This window comes from Stigmatopora nigra, chromosome 1 (genome assembly GCF_051989575.1).
Source record: "Stigmatopora nigra isolate UIUO_SnigA chromosome 1, RoL_Snig_1.1, whole genome shotgun sequence".
Classification (NCBI taxonomy): domain Eukaryota; kingdom Metazoa; phylum Chordata; class Actinopteri; order Syngnathiformes; family Syngnathidae; genus Stigmatopora; species Stigmatopora nigra.
The window spans coordinates 22,209,588-22,233,056 of record NC_135508.1 but is presented as its reverse complement, the minus strand read 5'-3'; the positions used below and the strand labels follow the sequence as shown (position 1 = coordinate 22,233,056).

Sequence of the window (23,469 nt, the reverse complement as noted above, 5' to 3'; positions counted from 1 at the left end):
TTTTAAACCCCTATGCACCACGAAGAAAAAACAGGGAAGCAAAAATCAACAAATATTTGGAAACTCGTCTTCTTTAAATTAGTTTCTTTAACGAGCGCATGTGTTTTTTGGAGTGACATTTTTGGAACATTCCATGGCTAACGCCTTATGGTCAGATAAAATTCTCCAGCTTCTCCAGCGAATGAACAACTTTTATTCGCCAGGTAATTGACGTCCCGTTTTGTTCATTCCAAGATGATGTGATTCACTGACAAAAGGTCGCCTGCAGGCTCCTGCCGAACAAAGTGTCTTCGTTTTGAGGTTGACGGAATCAAAGTGGGTTGGATTGTGCCGCACGTCGCCTCGTTGTTGGCTCGCTACACAGATGTGTTCAAACAACCACACGATGGCGCGCTGTCGTTGCGCGATGATATGGACACGCACGACAAAAGGTCCGAGGCTCTGGACGCGATTTTGTCCAAACTTCGCTGTGAACCCTCGTTGCGATGCCTAAAAGGCTGGAGAGATGAGGTGAGAAATCCTTAGCAGTTATCTGACATCACTCAAATTATAAACATTGGTTTTATACAGGGGTGGCAAATACGGCTCTCGAGCCACATGCGGCTGCGGGGCAAAATTAATGTGGCTCTTGCTTCTTATCATAATTTGTATATACAGTGGTACCTCTACATATGAGCTTGATTTGTTCCAGGACTGAGCTCGTATGTATCTTCTCGTAACTCGAGCGAACGTTTCCCATTGAAATGAACTAAAAAACAAATTATTTTGTTCCAACCCTCTTAGAAAACACCAAAACAGGATATTGGATCGAAAAAAGGGTTTTATTTCTTCTAATTCGCTATCTATTAACAAAGTAACACATAACTAATGTTTTTTTAGTAATGCTGGAGCCTATCCCAGCTGACTTCAGGCCAGAGGTGGGGGACACCCTTAACTGGTGGCCAGCCAATTGCCGGGTAAAATAAGACAATAAAAGCATTCACACTCATACCTAAGGGCAATTTAGAGTGTCCAATCAACCTACCATGCTGTCTTTGAAACATGGGGGGAAAACCACACAGGCCCAGGGAGAACATGCAAACTCCACACAGGTGGACCGATTTGGATAGGCTCCAGCACCCCCCACGACCCTAATGAGGATGAAGTGGAACAGAAAATGAATGAATAACTAGTTAACACAATAAGTAGGGAAGTGGACAAATGACAATAAACAAACAAACATTAATAATCAATGAATAATAAATAAATAAGTAGTCAATATGATAAATTAGTAATCAACATACAAAATAAGTAGTAGTCAACATAAAGGAGTGGTCACATTAATTAGTAGTCAACATGAATATCTGGTCACATAAATAAGTACGTATGTACAAAATGTCTAAAGTGGTTAGCAGTAAGTCTTCATTAGGCCGTGAAGAACTCAAGTTGAGTATGGTGACAGCTCTGGAGAAGAAACTCTCCTTGAGTCTTTTTGTCTTGGCTGTAATGTTCCTGTAGTGCCTTGAAGATGGCAGCAGTGGTGGAAGCCGGGATGGCTATTGTCTTCTCTGATGCTCTCTACCCTCTAAGACACTGCGATTTTTTTTAGATGCTGGACAGGGTAGGTAGGTAGTTGATCTTTTGGGCTGTTTTGATCACTGCAGTCTTTTCCTGTCGGCTTCAGTGCAGCTTGAGTGCCACACTGACACAGCGGGTTAGGAAACAGTAACTATTTTACAGGTCAGAAAAGGATCTCAAACCAACACCAAGATTAAGCTTACCTCTAATAAATGAATACTAAATTGAGGGAAAGTTTTCATGAAAGAGGAAAATGTTCAATGTTTCGTATTTATTTCAAGAGGATAGGCCATTTGGCCTAACAGTACTTTTTGTAGCATTTCTCTTGGCTGTCCTACTTCAGTTGCCATTAATTGGTCAATGTCCACCTACAGAGATACAGCGTAATGGACAAATTCTCAGACCCTCCGATAATGTGGATGGAAAGAGCAGCAACGAGTAAGTTCCCCAGTTCAATTGCGTCACTGAGTTTGTTTCCTCTAATGCTCGTTCTTTGACATTTTTCAACAGGTCTTTTTGGAGTGAAGCGCTATGGAGTTCATATTAATGGTTACACTGTAAGTGATAGTGGCGAAGTCTGCATGTGGCTAGCGCGTCGGTCCCCCACCAAGCAGACCTATCCTGGACTACTGGACAACATGGTATTTATTTATTTGAGAGACAGTGCATTTTAAAGAATAGACTATAAATAATAGACTATATAATAAAGTGTAAGCTCCAGGGGTCAAATTGGCGGTCTTTACCCACACCACCGTTGACCGATTTTTTTTCATTTATTTTACCTTTCCCTATACCAGCCTGTAAAATTTTACTCCCCAAACTAGCATCTATATCAGATTCAATTTGTCTTAAATTAAAAAGGTGATCACGTTTTGGAGAGGTTCTGCAACAAGTTCATTGACCTGAAACAGGGCTCCATATAAGAGTTGTCAATCTTCTTATGGAAAAAAAAGATATTCACTGGTACGTACATACCTGTGCAACTAGTTCAGATCTCAATGAAGACTGCAACTTGTAAAACTGATTTAGCAAGATTGATCAAGGAAAGTTGGCTGCACATCAAAAGGTCAAATAAACACTTGCTGCAGTGTCAAAATATCTAATTATGGCAAACACAACTGTTTTTTAGACCAGATAATGGTGTGTGTGAATTAGCCAGTGATGTACTCAAGCAATACTTTTGAAACACGTTTTAAAATTTCCTGGTTGATGGCTTCACTTTACTGGCCTTGATCTTGTGTCTTTGTAGGCAGCAGGTGGTCTGGCTGCTGGCATGAACATCAAAGACACACTTGTCAAAGAATGTCAGGAAGAGGCATGTATCCCAGAATCGCTTGCAGAAAAAGCTAAACCTGTATCCACAGTGAGGTATGCATAGACCCTTCTGCATATTACAAGGACCTAATTGATGCGTACATTTTTTTATGAATTAACAAACAAAATGAGTGTTTATAATCATGATGAAAAGGTTTGTAAATTGTATTAAGCCTGAAGTATATGATATCAATGACACTGACTCCTTGAAAAATTATTTGCTAGCTATACTTATGAAGATGGGGAAGGTGTGTTTTCTGAAAGTCAGTTCGTATTTGATTTGGAACTCCCTCTTGCCTTCAAGCCCAAAGTAGGGGATGGAGAAGTAGAGGAATTTTACCACCTACCCATAAAAAGGGTAAGAGTGAGGTCGTCACTTTTGCTCCAGATTTTAGAGAGCATCTTTAAAAGATCCTGCATATAAAGATATATTTTTTCACAGGTAAAGGAACTAATTGCCACTGAAGATTTCAAACCCAACTGTGCAATGGTTGTCTTGGACTTTCTTATTAGACATTCTTTTATTGAGCCTGACATAGGTTAGTTACACTCTACTTTATCAACTTTATTGAAGCTGTTGACCAGTTTAATTACTACTACTTTTGTCTTTGCAGAGCCTTTTTACCAGGAGTTTGTGTCTGGACTTCATCAAACACTATAGAATTATTGTTATTCCATAATTTGAGATAGATAGAAAACATATTTTAGATTTTTCTTTAAACTCCCTGTAGTATGTATACCAAGACACTGAAAAGCAAAAAAAAAATGGGATTAGTTGTCTATTGTTATCTCTTTTGGAATAAAATAAGTGGTTTCATTGATGGTGGTTTAATTTTCTTTTAGAGTTGCTGTTATGTTGGAAGTGGTTTAAGAGAAAATTATCTTTTTGTTCCAGAACAGTGGAGGGGGATGACCATATTTTGCTTTAGTCAAGCTAACATAAAAAAGCTCCATTTAAAATTGTACAGCATATGGTATAGTTCCATTTAAAATTGTACAACATATGGTATAGTTAAGCACAATTTCTGATGGTGATTGATATGAAAACTAAGCTACATACTAATTTGTTACTACACAATATTGACCTCTTAGACTTAAGAGTATTCCATCCTTAATCAGTGTACTAAGCATACATATTTATTTTTTGCTAAAAAGAGGAACATTTGTTTATTTTATCCTATAATATTTAAAAAAAAACGTTTGTGAATTGTGAGAGAAAATAAGGTGCCAAAGAAAGAAACATTTGCTTTTTAATTCTACTCAAATATTGCCACATTACTGACTGCATTTAAGGCAGACTGACAAAAAGAAACACAGAATGGAGTGTTCAGTTTGATAACTGTATTGAAGCACTTGAAGAAAAGGGTGTCCACACTTGTGTTGGATAAAACAATTTTAACAAACAGTATTTTTCATAAAATTGTTTAAATATTGAACCGCCACAGTGGGTGGACATATATTAGTTACACATCCTAGTTTTAAAAAATGCCAGGATTTTCATCCTAGTTTTAAAAAATGCCAGGATTTTGATAAAAAGATGAGTTCAAAAGCAATTTATGACAAAAGATGACCCAAACCTGTCAAGGCACTTGAACAAATACAATGGTATCTGCTAGTGTTGTAACACTCGAGACCACAATTTGAAGGTCCTGGTCTCGTCTCGATCGCGACTCCCTAAAAGTCTTGGTCTTGTCTCGGACTGTCCGGACACAGGAATTTTGGTCCAGAACAGAATTAACCTACTATTTCTCAGCTTCTTTAACGTGATAATAAGTAATAAGCACTTAATTAAATGACAAAAACCTTTGATTCATGTGTTATTCAGTCCCCACTTCCCTGTAACGGTTGCAGTAATCTTTGCAGTGTTGTGACAGAGGCACACAAGCAGAAGTTAAGAGGTAAATGTAAGAACAAGAGAGCGTAGAAATAGCCCTCAATTTAACATACTAACGAGAAAATAACTTTTTTCCAAACACTATTGTATTAATACAGAATATTAATGTGATCAATGATTACTGGAAATTCAATTATACTCTTTAAATCTTTAATCATTTGTAAATGCCCCACAAAGAATGTAATTTAAAGCCCAACTATAAGACTTTGTCACCATATTAAACCAAACATAGTATTGCTGATTGAGGGGAACCTTTTAGATTCCAAAAACACGAAGAAAAATGGTCCCATAAGTAAGTTGTTTATCTATACAGTTGTGGTCAAAGGTTTACATACACTTGTGAAGAACAATGTCATGGCTCTCTTGAGTTTCCAGTTAATTCTACAACACAGTTTTTTCTCTGATAGAGTGATTGGAACAATTACTTCTTTGTCACAAAAAAAACATCCATGAAGAAGGGGGATTACCTTCAAATTATTCAAGATAACCTAAAGTCATCAGCAAAAAGATTGGATCTTGGCCGCAGTTGGGTGTTCCAAAAAGACAATGACCCCAAACACACATCAAAAGTGGTAATGGAATCGCCAAATCAAGGCTACAATTAAGGTTTTCAAATGGCCTTCCCAATGTCCTGACTTAAACCACATTGAGACCTTGTGGACAATGCTGAAGAAACAAGTCCATGTCAGAAAGCCATCAAATTTAACTGAACTGCACCAATTCTGTCAAGAGGAGTGGTCAAAGATTCAACCAGAAGCTTGCCAGAAGCTCGTGGATGGCTCCCAAAAGCGCCTAATTGAAGTGAAAATGGCCAAGGAACATGTTGCCAAATATTATCGCTGCTGTATGTATATTTTTGACCAAGCAGATTTGATCACTTTTTTTCTGTTCACCCATAATAAAGTCATAAAAGAACCAAACTTCATGAATGTGTTTTGTGACAAAGAAGTATCTGTTCCAATCACTCTAGAGAAAAAATCAGAGTTGTAGAAATAACTGGAAACTCAAGAAAGCCATGATATTATGTTCTTCATGAGTGTATGTAAACTTATGATCACAACTGCACGTATATATTCAATACTACTTGGAATTTAAAAGAATGTTAATTCATTTTTTTACTTTTGCTTGTTGTGGTGTAAAGGAAATGAAGACACTATTGGCCTTTAAAGACATTAAGAGAAAATGCACTTGAATTGTTGAACCTGGTCATTGTTTTTAAAATTGATATTCCGCTCACCCCAGTCAAAAGTCTTGGTCGTTGTCTCAGAAAATTATTGGTCATAGGTAGTCTGGTCTTGAGCACAACACTAGTACCTGCTGATGCTGCGAATGATTTCATACAAAAAGCAAAGATAGGATTTTAATCATCAATATTATCTGATGTCAGAGCTGCTTGACATAATTTTTGATTAGCATTCAATTATTGCGTATTTGTGTTTTTTTTTTCTTAGTTACTTCTGAAAAACAGCTGACTTGAAATTATGAATCCAAAATTGGCTAGGAGCTCTTAATCACACAATTTCAATCCAGATGCTCTGCTTTTTAATATCATTTCAAGCACCTGGTTTACAACTCTTTTTGCTCCCAAGCACTTAAAAAGCACAAGCTAGCTTAAGCTATTTAATAGCACAGTTAACACAAGTCATCAACAGTAAACATGTATTTGTTAGCCATCTTTTTCAAAAGCTAAAGAAGCCGCGGGGCTGATCAATGGACATGTTGGAAAAATAATGAAAAGGCGTGCTGACCTTAAATGATGTGCTTAAATTATGACTTGTCACACGTAAAAACGCTAGCAATAACACCACCGCAGGTGTCACCATGTCAACACTTGAATTTACAAGCCGTCCCATCTTATTTACTACATTGAAGCATTTATTTTGGGGTAAATGTAATGTAGATTTTAGTAGAAAGGTGGAAAAAGAATGGGGGGAACCCTAGTCTGAATCTGTCTCTGGGAAGGAATTAAAACTAATACATTATAGTAGAACAAATTCACTTATTATAATAATGTATTTGAATGTATATACTTTGATAATTTTTTGTGTGTTCAGCAATTGACACTCAGATTAGTTAAATTGGCCCCTTTTACGTAACTGAACAGTCATATTGGAACAATGGGTTTCACTCGGCTTGGTTTGTTTGGTTCCCCAAATACTTTCCTGTGTGACAGGTTATTTTAAAGGAGACGGCACATACGTCTTTTCCCTCGTCTCTTGGCCTGTAGTGCTGCCCTGGTGGCCATTTCAAACACCTCCCTCACGCCGTCCTTGGTCTTCGCTGAGCACTCTAGGTAGCCAAAGGCACAGATTCGGTTTGCCATTTCCCTGCCTTCCTCAGACTTCACGGGTTCCTGTTAACCAGATAACAACATTGATTAAAACCTTAAAAACATGTATATTTTTTTATATTGAACAAAAGCCAGCCTGCCAGGTTTATAAAGCACTGGGGGAAACCCTATGGTATCAATATCCTTCCGAGTCACCTGTTTCATCTTTGCCAACTCTCGACGTGTGAGCTCATCATTGCGCAGGTCTTTTTTGTTCCCCACCAAAATAATGGGAACATTGGGACAGAAGTGCTTAACCTCAGGTGTCCACTTCTCAGGAATGTTCTCTGCATTTTACAAAGAGAAACAAATAAGTGCAAAATCACGAGAAGAACAACAGGTACAGAGATCAATGGGGAAACTCATACCTAAACTATCAGGACTATCAACAGAGAAGCACATGAGGATGACATCGGTGTCTGGATAAGAGAGAGGTCGCAGGCGATCATAGTCCTCCTGACCTGCCGTGTCCCAAAGAGCCAGTTCTACCTGCAAATTATTCCAAAAAGTCTCTGTTTACCATCTGAACAGTGAACAATCAGATATCTATTTCAGGTTTACTCTGTCCAAATAGTGAAATGCCTTCTTTTAAAATGGTCAGTGGGTTCAGATTTCAGATTTTTCTGACCGCTAAACTGCTTCAGTAGGCCATTAACATCACATATGCCAACGAAGCAGGGTGAGAACCGTAATAGTGCAAGTGTAGGCAAAATGTTGTGCTCAATGGCTTCAATGGCCTGGCTTCCCAAAACTTTTTTTTTTAATTACACAAAAAAATCTGACTATTTTTTAGACACAAAATATAATACAACTATTAAAAGAGATCATTTTAAAATATATTTTGTATATTTTTGGTAGTGAGTCTAAATTAATCCTCTAAACGTAACTCTAATTACGTGATACTTCAGAATGTAATGCTCTGCTTCATAGCATAGGGTCTTGAAAAAGTTTTCATACACCTCAAAAGTTTTTCACATTTTGTGGCCTCAGAATCAAAAACTAGAAGATATTGTAATTTATGGAGGTAGATTTGGATGCAAGAGTAACTTTTAGCTGTTGAAAATGTAAACTCTTCCCCCCACACTCATCGTGCCACTTGCTGGCAAAATAACTCAAGAACTTTACAGTCGCAGTGTGAGTAGTAAATTATAGTTGGAATGAAGATAACTAGTAGTTAGATTGGAAAACTTTATTTATCACATCCATTCGGGACATTTGTAGAGTAAGTTGAGTTGTAGCTAAATTAACTTGTAGTTGTAGAAGAACCAACTTGTTTCTGTATGATCTTGTCATAGAATTTGCCAACTAAGAATTATAATTTTGTAAGTTAGTTTGACAGACAAGTCACTTCTCACTTCTCACATGCAAACTTCACACAGCTGGTCACATCTCATCTTTTAAATTGTGTGAGTAATTTAGACTTGTATGGTTACAAAGGGTGATTGGAAGAATTCTCAAACTTTTAGCCTGAATAAAAATGGACTGTGTGGAAAAAACACTCCTACTCGTTATAATACAGTCATATTGGTTAATTTTTGGTTGTAATAATTTCTTGCAATGTTTTTCTTCTTTTTGACTGAAATATATAGGTTAAAAAGGAATGAAACCGGGATGGAGCCTTGTATTTCACCAAGAATTTACCCTACACATACATACAGCTATGTATTGCTCTGCAATGGAATGATTAATATCAAAGAACATTAATGTGTTATAATTACCAGATCAACGTCTAGATCCAAATTCCGTTGAGCACTTAGTTGGTAAACTAATAAAGAGAAATTATAATTTTATTTTTTAATTCTTTCTAATTGACCTCGGTCAATCTTGTCCATGTCCTAATGTGTTTTAAAATGATAGTAACATAGCCTAAAATAATTTTTGGCTGCGGTGAATGCGCAATAAACTTCCGTGTTAAGAAAAGAGCTGAAAGAACATCTTCCTGCCACGGGTACATGGGGTAACTGTATAACAGAAGACATCGGGTGACTTTAAACGGCTCCATTATCGGTTGTTTAACGTTAACGAGATTTTCCCACAGGCCCACCAAATAGGACAATATACCATATTTATGATTTTGTCTGTGTTTATATATTTCATGTTTTTATATAAGAGTAATATACAGGTAGGCCTGTTTAACTAAATGCTTAATATTTAAAGCCACAAAGAAATTAAATTTTAGCAAGTTCAACTCATGATGTCATTCGCCTGTAGTTATATTTGGTAGGGGAGTATACAAAGTAAGTATCATAACCTGTTTTGCAAGTTTGGTCAAGTGACACACATTTTTCAGATTTTTATAGGCTAAACATTTTGGAAACTATGTAGCATTCAAATTACACAAAAACTGGATTCTTCTTTGTGTTATTCAATTACATAATCTCAGTTTAAAGAAATATATCTTTCTGGTCAAAGGTTGTCAATGTGAGAGTTGAAATTGTATCTACATGACAAAAGCAGCAATTTTCTAGTAGTAAAAGAAAAGTTTATTTTCCCCCTTTTTCTCCAATCAGAGATACTGTCATGAAGAACATTGAGAATTACCTGTTTGCCATCCACTTCAATATCTGCCACGTAGTTTTCGAACACAGTTGGCACATACACCTCAGGGAACTGATCCTTGCTAAACACAATGAGAAGACACGTCTTGCCGCATGCTCCATCTCCAACTATCACTAGTTTCTTTCGGATCGCAGCCATCTGAATGATATAAAAAGATAAACGTCATGCAGCTTTGTTTCACATAGCTTATTTTTCTTTCTGTTATAATCGATAAAAATTAAAGGTCAGTTATGTTGTATTACAATTGATTTCTGAGTTAAACACGACTGGGCGTTGTTACCATTTTAAGTTGTGTCAGTTAATATTGTGTGCAAAAATTATGATCTTAATCAGAGGCAAAATGTAAATACATTTCAGAATATCTGATCCCGGAGTATTAAAAATATTGTCATCGCAATTTTTTGGCGATGTAGTGAGATCATTTTGAAGCTATATTACCTTAGCATATGATTGAATATATTTTATACGTTTTTTTTTTATCATTTAAAATTTTGTACGCCGTATAACAACTTTTATACAGGATTTGTTTAGTACATTTTTTTTTTATAAAACTGATTGTTTTACCCATTCGCCTCTAATCGGTCATTGGTCAGGTTGTCAGCATCATACAGCAATATTTAGAGAATCTTGATTTTAGTGCATGCATACTGATTGGGCATCCCGTCCATTAAAATGTTTGACTTTTAAGTGCACCCAATTTGAATGAATATTTGTACCGTTGCATTTGTACGTTTTTTTAAAATCGCTTTATAACAAGAATTGCAATCATTAATAAGGGGAGCAATTGACCGAGGTAGGCAAGTATGTTATTGGAGCAGTCATTTTCAATTGGAACGTGTCATCTATTTACACGATGAAAAGACACTTAAAAATTTAATATTACATTTCTCCGGAACCTATTATATTTTCTAAGATCTCACTGCGTCCTAATCAGTTTACATTTTCCGCTACGACCACAATTGGTATTTTGTAGCAATGCTGCTTTGCGAGGAGGATGCTCGTTGTTATTTATTTACGTCGGCGGGCCAACATTTGGAAAGTGCTGACCTTTGCATGAATTTTCCTCATAAAACGCCTCGCGTGAAGATTTCTCATTAATTTTAATATGATATATCTAAAGCAATTTCTTTTGTATTTAAATTTTAACCCGTGATAGCGGCGAACCGGTGAAAAATGGGCGAAAATTGCCAACATGACATTGGCTCCTTTTTTATCTATAACCCAACCAAGCAGACAGATTCTCGGTTAATTTTATCTTAATCTTAATTACTTTTTTAGATCGCATTTACTTGAGTTTGTCTGGGCGTTTTCTATCGAAGAGCTAAATTGTCGCTAACAAGAAAAAAAGCTGCTAGCTTGCGGCTAATAACTAGCTTATTTTGACAGGAGGTCCATAATCAAACAACAATTGCGGTTCTGTACTTTTTTCGCCGCCTTGTTTACATCTAAAGTAATAACGCAAAACATGTTAAACAAGGAAAAAGGCAAACTTGCCGTGAAATACCTTTATAATTTCGGTCCGTATATACTAGCCTTTTTTCGGTTTTCCTGTCGTGGTATCGGTTCCTCAAGGGTTGGAAGATTGCGTCATCGTCATGCATACTTTCAGCCAATGGGAAACGACTACTGTTTTGGCCCCGCCTTCAATTCATGTTAGCTTTATGTTGAGAATGGATGAACTGTACTTATTTGATGTTTTAATAATTCCCTGCAAAACCATTTAAACTTGGACGGCTGACATTGAGTGATCTTTCACTTCAATTAACAGCAATAGGAGACTGATTCAATTTGAGGCGGTCATAATAGATTAGTCGCCTAGCGCCGTCAATGGCAGCATTATTTATATACTACTATCTCCCTTCAGAATCATAATGAATTTTGTAACATATCATGCATTGCTGATTGGTATGAATGGCTCTGTTTTATCTGGTTCATATCCTCCTTTACATACTCAGCAGATGGAAGATAAGCTCAAAGTGTGGGAATCAAACCATTTTTGTGGCTCGACGCAAAAGGCACCGTCCACCCAAATCATCAACTTCACAAAACAAACAAGCGCCGTCCATGAATACAAACAGTCATCCGACAGTCACCCTTTCATCACCGACGGGCTGTTTGTACATAGCACTGTTGCATCAATCCACCGCCTGACACTATTTCCACTATTTCCAGTTTGGTTCACAAAAGCCATGTTTTGTTAATCTTGTGTAAAAAGCATGAGAATGAGAGATCCTAGAACTGATCATTAAATGTATATTTAGATAGCAGGCGGCCCGGTGGAGCGGGTGGTTAGCACATCAGCCTCAAAGCTCTCGGGTCCTGTGTTCAAATCCATGTCAGTCCACCTGTATGGAGTTTGCATGTTCTCCCCGGGCCTGTGTGGGTTATCTCCGGCTACTCAGATTTCCTCCCGCATTCCAAACACATCCATGGTAGGCTGATTGGACACTCTAAATTGCCCTTAGGTATAGGTGTGAGTGTGCATGGTGTCCTTTATCTCCTTGTGCCCTGCGATCAGCTGGCAACCAATTCAGGATGTCACCCGCCTCTGATGTCAGTTGGGATAGGCTCCAGCACACCATGCGACCCTAATGAGGATAAAGCGGTTCAGAAAATGAGATGAGATATTTAAGTAGAATGTGATAGGCCCGCTGGCTAGGGAAACCTAGCAACAAATATTCACAGGCATGGTCGTAAAACATTTAAAAGGAGGAAACCTAGCACAAGAGTTTGAAATGGCTGACACAAAACATTCACATCAAAAACTTGCAATATTTACTTTGCTAGTTTTTTAACACATAGATGCATTTGGGCAGGGGTGGCGAACACGTGGCTCCCAGCCAAAATGAATGCGGCTCCTTGTTTCTTATCATATTTTGTAAATGCTGTGGCTCTTTGCCCCTTACTTTTTATACTCTCTTAAAATACACTCAAATTTATCAGGGGCCAGTGGGGGAAAAAGTTAGGGGAAGAAAGTGTTATCGTAAATAAAATGGTGGTAATTGTGTGTTTTTTTGTGGCTCTTTGACTCTCACAGTTGAATTATTTTGCTCTTAGTGTCTAACATGAGTGCCATCCCTGCATTAAGGTGTTTCTGCAGTGTCTGTTTACCAGATGCCGAAGAGACGATGCTTATTGAGCTCTAGACATGGGTTGAGTAATTTTGCGGCCTAAATTATAATACATGTGGTCACAAATTGCCTTTTGGTAAAGCTAGATGTAACATGGGTAGAAAACACAAACAGTATGTGCCTTCTTGTGGTATCTGTCATAGAGAATGTTAGTTGTTACTCCTGCAGTACACTAAGCCTTCTGACACGTATGTCAGAACATGTTGCCCCGACAATGCATTTGTATCCTCAAATCTTTGCAAAATAAAATGGAGGACACATTGTTTCAATTTCAAACTCAAGCATAATAGTCAGAACAATATACATATTTTTTTTTTTTACATAATAACGTATAACATATGTGAATACTCAGTAGCATTCATCTTCACAAAGGTTGCAGGGGTACTGGACCTCATTCCAGATGATAATGGGCAAAAGGATGACAGTAATAATTAATATATTAATCAGGTGGAATGAATAAAATGTCATATTTTTCCCCAGTTTTTCAAATTTCACACACATCAAGAAATCTATATCTCGCATTTAAAAAAAAGATTGGTGTTGAAATCATGCCCTACTACGGGAGTAAATTGAATTCACCTAAAAAATGAAAAAAGCGTCTGCCTGGCGGATGAGTTATCGGTTATCGTGTCGGCTTGTGGGGTCGCATGTTAGATCCCAGGTTGGTCTGTATTTTGTGGAGTTTGCATGTTCTCCCCTCTTTCCTCTAACACCCCAATGCATGCAGATTAGGCTGGTTGAACATTCTAAATTGTCCCTAGATATAAGTGTGGGCATGGTTATCTCCTTGTGCTCTGCAATTGATTGGCCAGGGTGTGCTCCGCCTGGTGCTCCTAGGTAGCTGGGATAGGCTCCAGTACCCCAGCTATCATTGCAAAGATAAGCAGTTCAGAAAATGAATGAATGAATGAATGCATGAACGGATGTATAAAACAAGCCCTCACCATTTTCTGAGTTATTTATCTTTGGGGTTCATTCATTCATTAATTTATTTCCCGATCAGCTTATCCTCACATTGGTCTGTTGGATTTTTGGGGTGCTTTTTAAAAAATATTTTTTCAAACTCAGTTTTTCAAATTAATTCCTTTTAGAGGTAGCTTTTCTTACTTTTTCAAGTCTGTTGTTCTGTTTAAAATAAGTAATTTGAGTGTTGTGTTTTTTAAATAAAGTTTTAAAAAAAACACAACAACCCCAAAATATATATTTTTTTAGAAAAACGGTCAGGGCTTTTTTCCATTTTTTTTTAAAGTGAACGCAAAACACTTGCGTACTCTACTAACTACTAAAATAAATAAATAACTCGACTATCATAACGGCATCACTTCTTGTTCATATTTCGATTTTTATTTTTTTCGCCTGTTCTGTTGAGACGATTAGAACCAATCAGCGTCGTGGTGACGACGCAAGTCAGTCATTGGCCAGTTTAAAATCACCGCCAACACCGATAAACAACGAACTCAGTCTCATCTGTGCTCCTTATCTTTTGCGAAAACGGTAGGTTTTTACATTTAAACTTTTTAATAATTCTTAGTCTTCAGGTACCAATAACCTCCCTAAAAGTTTATACATTGATAACCGGCGATAGTTTATTTATTAAGGGCTTAATCTTGAAGAAAGTCTTCGAGTACACCCCTGTTAAACATGCTCGTGCTCATTGGAGGAGAAATCGTGTACTGAAGACAGACAAAACTGTCATTTTGTTTCCCATACAGGTCGTTTTTTTCGGGGATCATTGCCCATTTACGCACCGTTGTTGAAATGGCAGAAGTATCCCTTGCTGACGCCGAAAAAAAATATGACTTCGACGCGCCTTTACATGTCGACTTTAATCAGTTGGAGGACGATACTTTCGACAATGCGTGGTTCGGTAAGTATATGCTGGGTTTACTTATACGTGAAATAATGATTATAGATTACAGATCATCATTCATTTTCTGAAATGCTTTATTATTCTCACTAGGAGAGTGGAGGGGGTGCTGGAGCCTATGCCAGCAACTTCCTGCAGGGACAAACAACTATTTACGCTCACACTCATACCTTGTTGCAATTTAGATTCTCAAAGCAACCTACCATGCATGCTTTGGGAATGTAGGAGAAAACCCACACAAGCCATGTAAACTCCACACAGGTGGACAATCCTGGATTTGAACCCAGAACTGTGAGGCCGACGCGCTAACCACTCAGCGTGGCACGTTATTTTACAACAATTCTTAGGTAAAAAAAAAAAAAAAATCTTAGAAATATGTTCATTTGAAGCGCTGGTGTCATACTCAAGGCCACATCATTTTGTTTGACAAATCCATTGACTTCATGTTTCTCTCAAAAAATATAAATGTAGACGTTGTGATAAATGCTTTATCCTCATTTGGGTCGGTGGGGTTGATGGAGCCAATCCCAGCAAGGCCAGAGGTGGGGGACACCCTGTGTCAGCCAATCGCAGGGCACATGGAGACATAGGAGAACTATGCACACTCACACCCATACATAGGGGCAATTTAGAGTGTCCAATCAGCCAACCATGCACGTTTTTGGAATGTGGGAGGAAATCGGAGTACCCGAAGATAACTCACGCAGGCCCGGGAAAAACATGCAAACTCCACACAGGTGGACCGACCTGGATTTGAACCCAGAGCTGTGAGGCCAATGCGCTAACCACCCGTTTCACTGGGCCGCACATTTAAAGTGTTATTTTTGTAGTTTAAACTGATTGACGATTTACATACGTTCACAGTCATAATGATTGTGTCACCAGTTTGAAACCTCTCATTTCAATACTGACATGTTTTTGCAGATCGACGAGCTATTTTTGATGATCAATCTCAATACGCAACGCCAAAACAGCTCGCCGCAGTGGGTCCAAAGAGGATTATAAAAAAAGCGGGTTAGTTTTGTGCTTTTGTTGCATGTTGGGGATAAACACAATTGGTCTTCTTGCTTGCTATTTTATTTTCAGTTTCCACTCTTGTCAAAAACAAACAGTATGAGTATGTTCTAAAAAGTACATGCAAAATCCTTAGCACATTACTGCGACTGTTGCTTTATTTAAATTCATGCCAAATAATTCGTGACATTTTATTTTCTCTTAGAGGGACTGTAATATTTTGTTGGTTAATGTTGAACTGGTTTTGCAGCTCAGCAGGCCACTGAACAACCACAACAGGCAACGCCTGAGCATCCAGCCACTGTGGGCCCAATAAGATTTGTAAAAGATGCAGGTTTGTTTATTTCTTGTTGTTGTGTGCTGATATTATAGAAATGCTGTATTCCTGTGAATGTGACAAACTGTATGATCTTCAGGTTATACTGCTGCAGACTCCAAATCAACTTGTAACAGTGGTGCCAGACCAAAAATGGACACCAGTAATCAACCACGCAGGTGCCCGTGTGACTAGTCATGTTGATAATGACGTATTTGTGTTTTGTGGGAAATAAGCTTGAACTAAAGAAGCACATGAGAAAGCAGAAACTAATTCCAAGTAACCAAATTGAAATTACAGTGTTCCCTCGCTACTTCGCGCTTCAGCTATCGCGGACTCAGAGCTTCGCGGATTTTTTTCAGGAAAAAAAATTAATAAAAAAATTTAAAGATATTAAGTTAAAATTATAAATTACATCATTTTACAACAGGTGGAAACAAACTATTCAATAAGAATTAGTAATTGCATCAAAAAAAGGCCAAATAAATGGTCAATAACATGGTGAGAGTTCAGGAATCGCATTGATGACGTCATGGCTGTTTACAGGCGCATCTTCACCGCCCAAAAAAACAATGTTCACAACTCCCAATAACGATGTTTCTTACGTGCAAAAAAACTGCAGAAGATCCTCCATCCGGACGGACTACTATGATGTTTTTGCTTGGTGGTGCTTTTGTGCACGTGTTATACGTTTTATTAAGCATTTTTGAAGGGGCACGCCTACTTCGCGGAAATGCAGCTATTGCGGGGGGTCCCGGTCCGCATTAACCGCGATAAGTGAGGGAACACTGTATTGCCATATTTCTCATCTTTCAGCCTTTGACTTAAACTGTAAATTGGAGTTAAATAGGCTAACCTGTTGTCAAGGAGTTATCGCTAAACAAAAATTTAACCTTTGAACTCCTTACCCCTCAATTGTATCATCTCTTCTATTTTATAATACAAAAAAACCCTTCAAATTTGATAATTTCTTTTGTGAATCTTGAAAACAGACATGGAGAACTGAACAGTTTTCACTTGCTGGTGGAGATATCTAACTCTGTCAGTGCCTTAGATGGTGATAGATATGCAAATTAAGTGGCTCTGTTCATCCTACTGCTGTAAATTTAAATTAGTTTGTCAGTAAGATGTGACTTGATTTGCAGGACCGAGCCCGAAGGAAACCCGAAATTTCATTTTTTATTTGTGAGGACTCAGGATTCTTGTGTCGGGTGTAGGAGGCGTGATTTATGATAACAAATTAAACCCTTTCTTTTGCAACGAAATCTAAGTTAAACATGACTGTATAAACATCACATAAATTTACATCTTTTATTTGATAATATAGATGTTTGACCATTTCAACTGTTTAAATACCTGCTCAGCATCGAGCAAAGCGACACAATTACTAAATTCAGCGAAGTTTTTGACGCATATTCAACAATCAATTTGAAGGTTTTTCAAAATTCACTCTTGCCGGTCGGTGTGTGTTTCTCTTTTCGGTTCTCTTGTCTTTAGTATATCCTTAACTTCTTCTGACATTTTTATAAACATTTATTTATTTTAAAAAGTCAGCGAGAGAGACCACACATCATTTTAGTATCCTTTTTTTTTTCAGTGAGAGAGAAGCCCAGCCCCGATTGACATTTTAGGCCCAACCTGACTGGAATTTCGGGTCGGGTCTTGTTGGGTTTTGTTTTCGGGTTAAAAAAAACTCGCCTAGTTTGTAATAGATGTCCAAAACCATATGATCTTGGAAGGTTGGAATGAACATTCGGTCGTTCACTGCCATCCTTCCCATTTCAAATGGATTGGATGTCCATTTTTTTCAATGAAAGTCATTGGTTTAACATGTGTGTATGTTAACGGTTCCATTTTCTTCTCCTTTTAGAGTTTCAAAGCGCAAAATCCAAGCTTGTTCACCTTCTCAGTCATCTAAAAAATCCAAAAAGTAAATAGTTCTTACTATATTATTTGTTTTTGTTTTGTTCAATTCTTTCTATTGTGTGTAAGATTGTCATAATTTTATAATAGTGCTAAGAGGACCAGTGGAAATGTCAAAAATGAAGAAGACCAGAATTGTACTGGAGAATCCCTATTGTCTTCATCAGAGAGCATCCATGAAAAATCTTCTAAAGCAGTAAGTACTATAGTTGGTGTAGAAGTAATCAGTAGACATCTTTGCTACGATTCTTCTTTAAATGTATACATACTTCTTAGACAAGTGCGGCACAGGGTGGCAGTGTTGTCAAATCAGCAATACGCCCACCCAGCAAAAAGAAGGAGGCAATCAACGACCCATATCTACCAGTGGCACAGCATATAATGCAGTTACAGAAGCGAACTCCACAACGCTTCCATAAGCTGAGTCGACAGGAAGCAGCCAAAGGTTTGGTTGTATTTGTAGAAAAGATTCATGAGGCATAAGAACCTCACCTTTTTAAAAATGCTTATTAACAGGACCGCCCAAAGGAAAAGCCCAACGACTGCGGCTCACTCGGCCTCAATCGCCAAAGTTCGCAACAAGATTGAGGAGCAGGGCCGCCGTGGTCAAGAGCAGTGCTCAACTGGAATGTGAAGCAGAAGAAGCACGCCATAAGTAAGATCAAAATACATTTTTTAATGTTGTCTACTGCACGATATTTTTGACCAATGTTGATGAGGAAAATAATGTTTAAACACGCTTTCAGGTGTAGCCATTTTATGAGGACACTTATACCCACACACTAACTTTAGCTTAAATACAGTGGTACATTGAAATATGTGCTTAGAGTGAGCTCGTATGTCGAAATACTCGTATCTCAAATTAACGTTTCCCATTGAAATTAACTAAAAACATTAATTTGTTCCAACCCTCTGAAAATGACGATCAGAAAAGGGATATTGGAATGGAATTTTTTTATTGGTTCTAATTCGCCATCTATTAAAAGAGTAACAAATAACTAGGTGTTATGATGTTTAATAGTACAATGGCACCTCGATATGCGATCTTGATTCTTTCCGGGACTGACTCGTAACTCGAACGAACGTTTCCTATTTAAATGAACTAAAAACAAATTAATTCGTTCCGCCCCTGTGAAAAAAACCCCACCAAAAACAGGATAGGAAAAAATGTTTTATTTCTTCTAATTTGCCATATATTACCAAAGTAACACCTAATTAGTGGTTTATTATTACTAAAATGTGTTTAATTGTAATACAATTATACAGATTTCGAAAGAGAGAGGAGAGGGGGGGGCGCTTTTTGCACAGCAACACGCTTGTTTCATAACATATACACATTTAAATGAACTTGGATTACGATGCAGACACAGTCAAAAGTAAATTTAATCTAACCTTACACTTAACATTATTCTAATTTTATTTTACATTTTTATTCTTTCTCTTGTTGGCTGTTCGCCCCGCGTCCTCCCTGAGTTTCATATGCAACCTATCGATGGTAATTTGGTTTTGTATTCCCTTTAAAATAATCCCAAAATGATGCACACAAATGTCCTCACAATAGGATAACACACAACCCAATGCCAACGACAAGTAATATAGTATACTACTCATAACGATTGCTCCACCATTCTCACTGGGTGACGGGGGGGGGGGGGGGGGGGGGTGCAATGCTCCTTCCAGTGCTGTACCACGTGCACAAAAGCACCACCAAGCAAACACATCATAGTAGTCCGTATGGAGGATCTTCTGCAGTTTTTTTGCACGGAAGAAACATCGTTATTGGGAGTTGTGAACATTGTTTTTTGGGCGGTGAAGATGCGCCTGTAAACAGCCATGACGTCATCAATGCGATTCCTGAACTCTCACCATGTTATTGACCATTTATCTGGCCTTTTTGGATGCAATTACTAATTCTGATTGAATATTTTGTTTCCACCTCTTTTAAAATGATGTAATTTATAATTTTAACTTAATATCTTTATATATACTTTTTTTTCCCAAAAAAAAATCTGTGAAGGTCTGCGTCCGCGTTAACTGAAGCGCGAAGTAGCGAGGGAACACTGTAATTATTTGCTCGAAATTTTAGCCGTATCTCGAAATGCTCGAATGTCAAAGTACTACTGTACCTTTTTCTCATTGTCACATATATTTTTGTCCTCATTCTATTTCAATATGATCGCAGTAGTACCATGACATGAAGCACATAAGCTGTAGCAAGTGCAATGTTGGCAACAGTGTTGCTTATTAAGCTAGCTGTTGTTAATTTCGCTAACGTGGACCAGCCTAATTTGATGGAAAAAAAACCAACCATTTACTGCTTTTAAATAGGTCAAATTTCAGGGCCCAGGAGCTCAACAAAAACATTTTGGAGAGAGGAGCATCTGTGAAGAAGCCTTTGGCAAAGGAGCCCACCGTACAACAAGCTTTTAACATGCACATTGAGAAAAGGCTCCGGCAGAGGGCCACGGTCAAACCCAAAGAGGAGCCAGATTTCACATTCAAAGCCAACGAACTACCGACAAAGATCCTGGAAAGTATTGTGGTGAGTTGAAATTAGCCGAGAAAGCTATTATCTCAAGTGGTTAAAACTGGACTTTATCAACAGGGAGTGCCGGAGAGGAAAATGAAGGACCCAACTGTGGCACACTCGCCAGCCTTCATCCTCTCCAAGAAAGCACGTGTGGAAGTGAAATCTGGAGAAGTAAGAGCAATGTGGACAGAAGTAGCTAATGGTAAATGGGGGAAGTAACGCAAAATGCTCTTTTTCAGGTGAAAGTTCCTTCATTAATTAAGCATACACCAGTTCCTCAGTTTGGCACGCCATTCCAGCCCATGCTCCAAGAGAAGCGACAAACTGAAGTGTGTCCTTTTTCGTTTGAGCAAAGAGAACAAGAGAAGAGGAAACTTAAGGACATTAGGGAGCGCAACGAGGAGGAGGAGGAGGTAGGAATATACTTGGCTCTTCAATTACACACACAATTCATTCTTTGGATATGTTTGTTTAAAACAAATCCTTCCAGGTCCCAATGTTCAAGGCTAAGCCACTCCCACACTTTGAGACCATCAACCTTCCTGAAAAGAAGAAACTGGAGCCCACAAAGCCTGAGCCCTTCAAGCTTATTGTAGACGAACGGGGCGCAGCCAAGAACGAACGTTGGGAGCAAATGGTAATGTACACAAGAAACAGCCATTTAATACTGAAATGATTTATTTTCTCATTCTTTGGCTGCCGTAGATGATGATACACATGCAATGGCGCTGAAGAGATTAATGACGTGAAACCTCGTTTGCCCATCAATCCAGTTTAGCTCATTTAGAATGATTGCTTAATAAACTCAATACATGCACCAATGTGTGCTAGATAGATAGATAGATAGATAGATAGATAGATAGATAGATAGATAGATAGATAGATAGATAGATAGATAGATAGATAGATAGATAGGTAGATAGGTAGATAGATAGATAGATAGATAGATAGATAGATAGATAGATAGATAGATAGATAGATAGATAGATAGATAGATAGATAGATAGATAGGTAGATAGATAGATAGATAGATAGATAGATAGATAGATAGATAGATAGATAGATAGATAGATAGATAGATAGATAGATAGATAGATAGATAGATAGATAGATAGATAGATAGATAGATAGATAGATAGATAGATAGACAGATAGATAGATAGATAGACAGACAGACAGACAGACAGACAGACAGACAGACAGACAGACAGACAGACAGACAGACAGACAGACAGACAGACAGACAGACAGACAGACAGACAGACAGATATATATAGAGAGAGAGAGAGATAGATAAATAGATAGATATATATATATAGAGAGAGAGAGATAGATATATATATATATAGAGAGAGAGATAGAGAGGGGGGGGAGGTGTTTATATACATTATTTATTTATTTAACAACAGTTGGAAGATGTCAGTAAATATTACTGATTACTGATGCTATTAATGATTTTTATTTATTTATTCTTTTTGTGATACCTCCTCCCCATTTTGCTGCAGATTAAAGAGGACGATAAAAAAATGAAGGATATTGCCACATTCAAAGCCCGACCAAATAAAGTCACACAAAAAGAACCTTTCCAGCCGAAAAAGGAGAATCGGGCAGCAGTGGGTAAGATGTCTTTGCTTGTTTGCTATCCCTGAGCCCTCATTAGCATATGATTCAAAGAACTTAATTCTTCAACAGTTGTGGAGTCATTTGAGCTGGCCACCGAGCAGCGTGCGCGAGACCGTGAGGAGTATTATCAGCATCTTAGTGAGCAGGAGGCCATCGCAGCCCTCATGGTGGAGCAACGTCGGCGGGAGGAGGAAGAAAAACAGAAATTGGATATCGCCAAACTGCGACAGCAACAAGTGGGTGCAGAAATACTTACCCGCTGGCCTTTAGCCATTTACTGTTTGAGGCCACTGGAAAGTAGTGCTTAATGTATTTTCAATGGACGATTCCAATGAAAAAGTGTATGTGGGTGGGTGTGAATGTACGTCTGTGTGTGTGTGTGTATATATATACATATATGTATGTGTGTGTGTGTATATATATATACATATATATGTATGTGTATGTATATATATATACCAATTAAATCACTCTTTATAGATAAAATACACCAAATAATGCTAAACATATATAGAACTTCAGATATTTAATCCCTTATAGGGCGAGTGACTATATTTTTTAATAGAAAAAGTAATTTTGTGTGTGTGCATGGATAGATGGTATGGGTGTATTGTATTTGTTATTAAAAATTATAAATCAATGTAATATTAATTAAAAACTAAATTAATGCAGGAATTGGCCCCAAGAAATACTGCTTACACTTGAATTTTTTTGATTTGTTTTTTTTATAGTATTTAACTTGTTGCATGCTGTTAATGGTGATAGACAAAAGCGACATTTTACATCATGCAAAATTTATTGAACTTTCGCCAACTCCCTGCTTTAATTACCTTTTTAGTTTGTAGTTGTAGAGCTTGTTCTTTTTTTTTGATCATTGAAGTTGTGTGAATTAGACTATTTGCATTGCTTATCAGCGCTTTCCTTTTTGCCTTTACAGGTCCACAAAGCACAACCGATTCGCCATTACAAGATTGTTGAGGTGAAGAAAAGTGACGCTGTGCTTACAGTCCCTAAGTCTCCAAACTTTTCGGTCCGCTTGTAAGCGTTCTTTTTATGTCACACATTTTAGCCTGTTTAAATGCTTCTTATTCAAATAAACTTATGATTCTCAGTCATGCCTGTTTAACTTCTTTTATTTGTTTTTGTAAGTGAAATTTACAGAAAATACTGTTTGATGCTTTTCTCATCAAAGCACTAATAAGTGCTCTTGAACATTAGTGTTTGTGGTGGATTCCTTGAGCCAGAGCATGTCATGATTTTCCTTCTTTTTCTTTATGATCTCTAACCCTGCCAAGTTTGAAACTAATGTGATTGATTGATTGCCCTGTCACTCTACAAACCAATACACAAAGCTTGGCCTTCCCTTAAGTTTGTGAGGTTTCAAATATGCCTGTTCACTGGTCATTACATTG

At 37.7% G+C, this 23,469-nt stretch overlaps 3 protein-coding genes across 4 annotated transcripts; 2 read left to right on the top strand and 1 right to left on the bottom strand.

Moving 5' to 3' along the window:
• The first annotated feature begins 6 nt into the window (after positions 1 to 6).
• tpk2 (thiamin pyrophosphokinase 2) lies at positions 7 to 3,692 on the top strand. Its single transcript, XM_077713151.1, has 8 exons — positions 7 to 203; positions 269 to 510; positions 1,932 to 1,995; positions 2,068 to 2,198; positions 2,807 to 2,925; positions 3,097 to 3,229; positions 3,314 to 3,410; positions 3,486 to 3,692. The coding sequence occupies exons 1-8, from the start codon at positions 134 to 136 to the stop codon at positions 3,530 to 3,532; spliced, it is 903 nt and encodes a 300-aa protein (XP_077569277.1). The 5' UTR covers positions 7 to 133; the 3' UTR covers positions 3,533 to 3,692.
• A 2,680-nt stretch (positions 3,693 to 6,372) lies between these two features.
• On the bottom strand, positions 6,373 to 11,272 carry LOC144194287 (rho-related GTP-binding protein RhoA-C-like). The gene is made up of 5 exons (XM_077713280.1): positions 11,158 to 11,272; positions 9,636 to 9,791; positions 7,463 to 7,583; positions 7,251 to 7,381; positions 6,373 to 7,118 (listed from the first exon to the last, which is right to left on the bottom strand). The coding sequence occupies exons 2-5, from the start codon at positions 9,789 to 9,791 to the stop codon at positions 6,945 to 6,947; spliced, it is 582 nt and encodes a 193-aa protein (XP_077569406.1). The 5' UTR covers positions 11,158 to 11,272; the 3' UTR covers positions 6,373 to 6,944.
• Positions 11,273 to 14,178: 2,906 nt separating this feature from the next.
• On the top strand, positions 14,179 to 23,172 carry tpx2 (TPX2 microtubule nucleation factor). 2 transcript variants are annotated; one of them, XM_077720081.1, is made up of 16 exons: positions 14,179 to 14,278; positions 14,497 to 14,651; positions 15,576 to 15,665; positions 15,916 to 15,999; positions 16,082 to 16,160; positions 17,852 to 17,911; positions 17,995 to 18,100; positions 18,181 to 18,349; positions 18,421 to 18,559; positions 20,233 to 20,446; positions 20,510 to 20,605; positions 20,674 to 20,845; positions 20,926 to 21,071; positions 21,940 to 22,051; positions 22,127 to 22,293; positions 22,995 to 23,172. In XM_077720081.1, exons 2-16 carry the CDS (start codon positions 14,543 to 14,545, stop codon positions 23,097 to 23,099), a joined length of 1,848 nt encoding a protein of 615 aa, XP_077576207.1. In that variant the 5' UTR covers positions 14,179 to 14,278; positions 14,497 to 14,542; the 3' UTR covers positions 23,100 to 23,172. The 2 variants fall into 2 exon arrangements, with proteins under 2 accessions (XP_077576207.1, XP_077576215.1); XM_077720089.1 differs by lacking the exon at positions 15,576 to 15,665.
• The last annotated feature ends 297 nt before the right edge of the window (positions 23,173 to 23,469 follow it).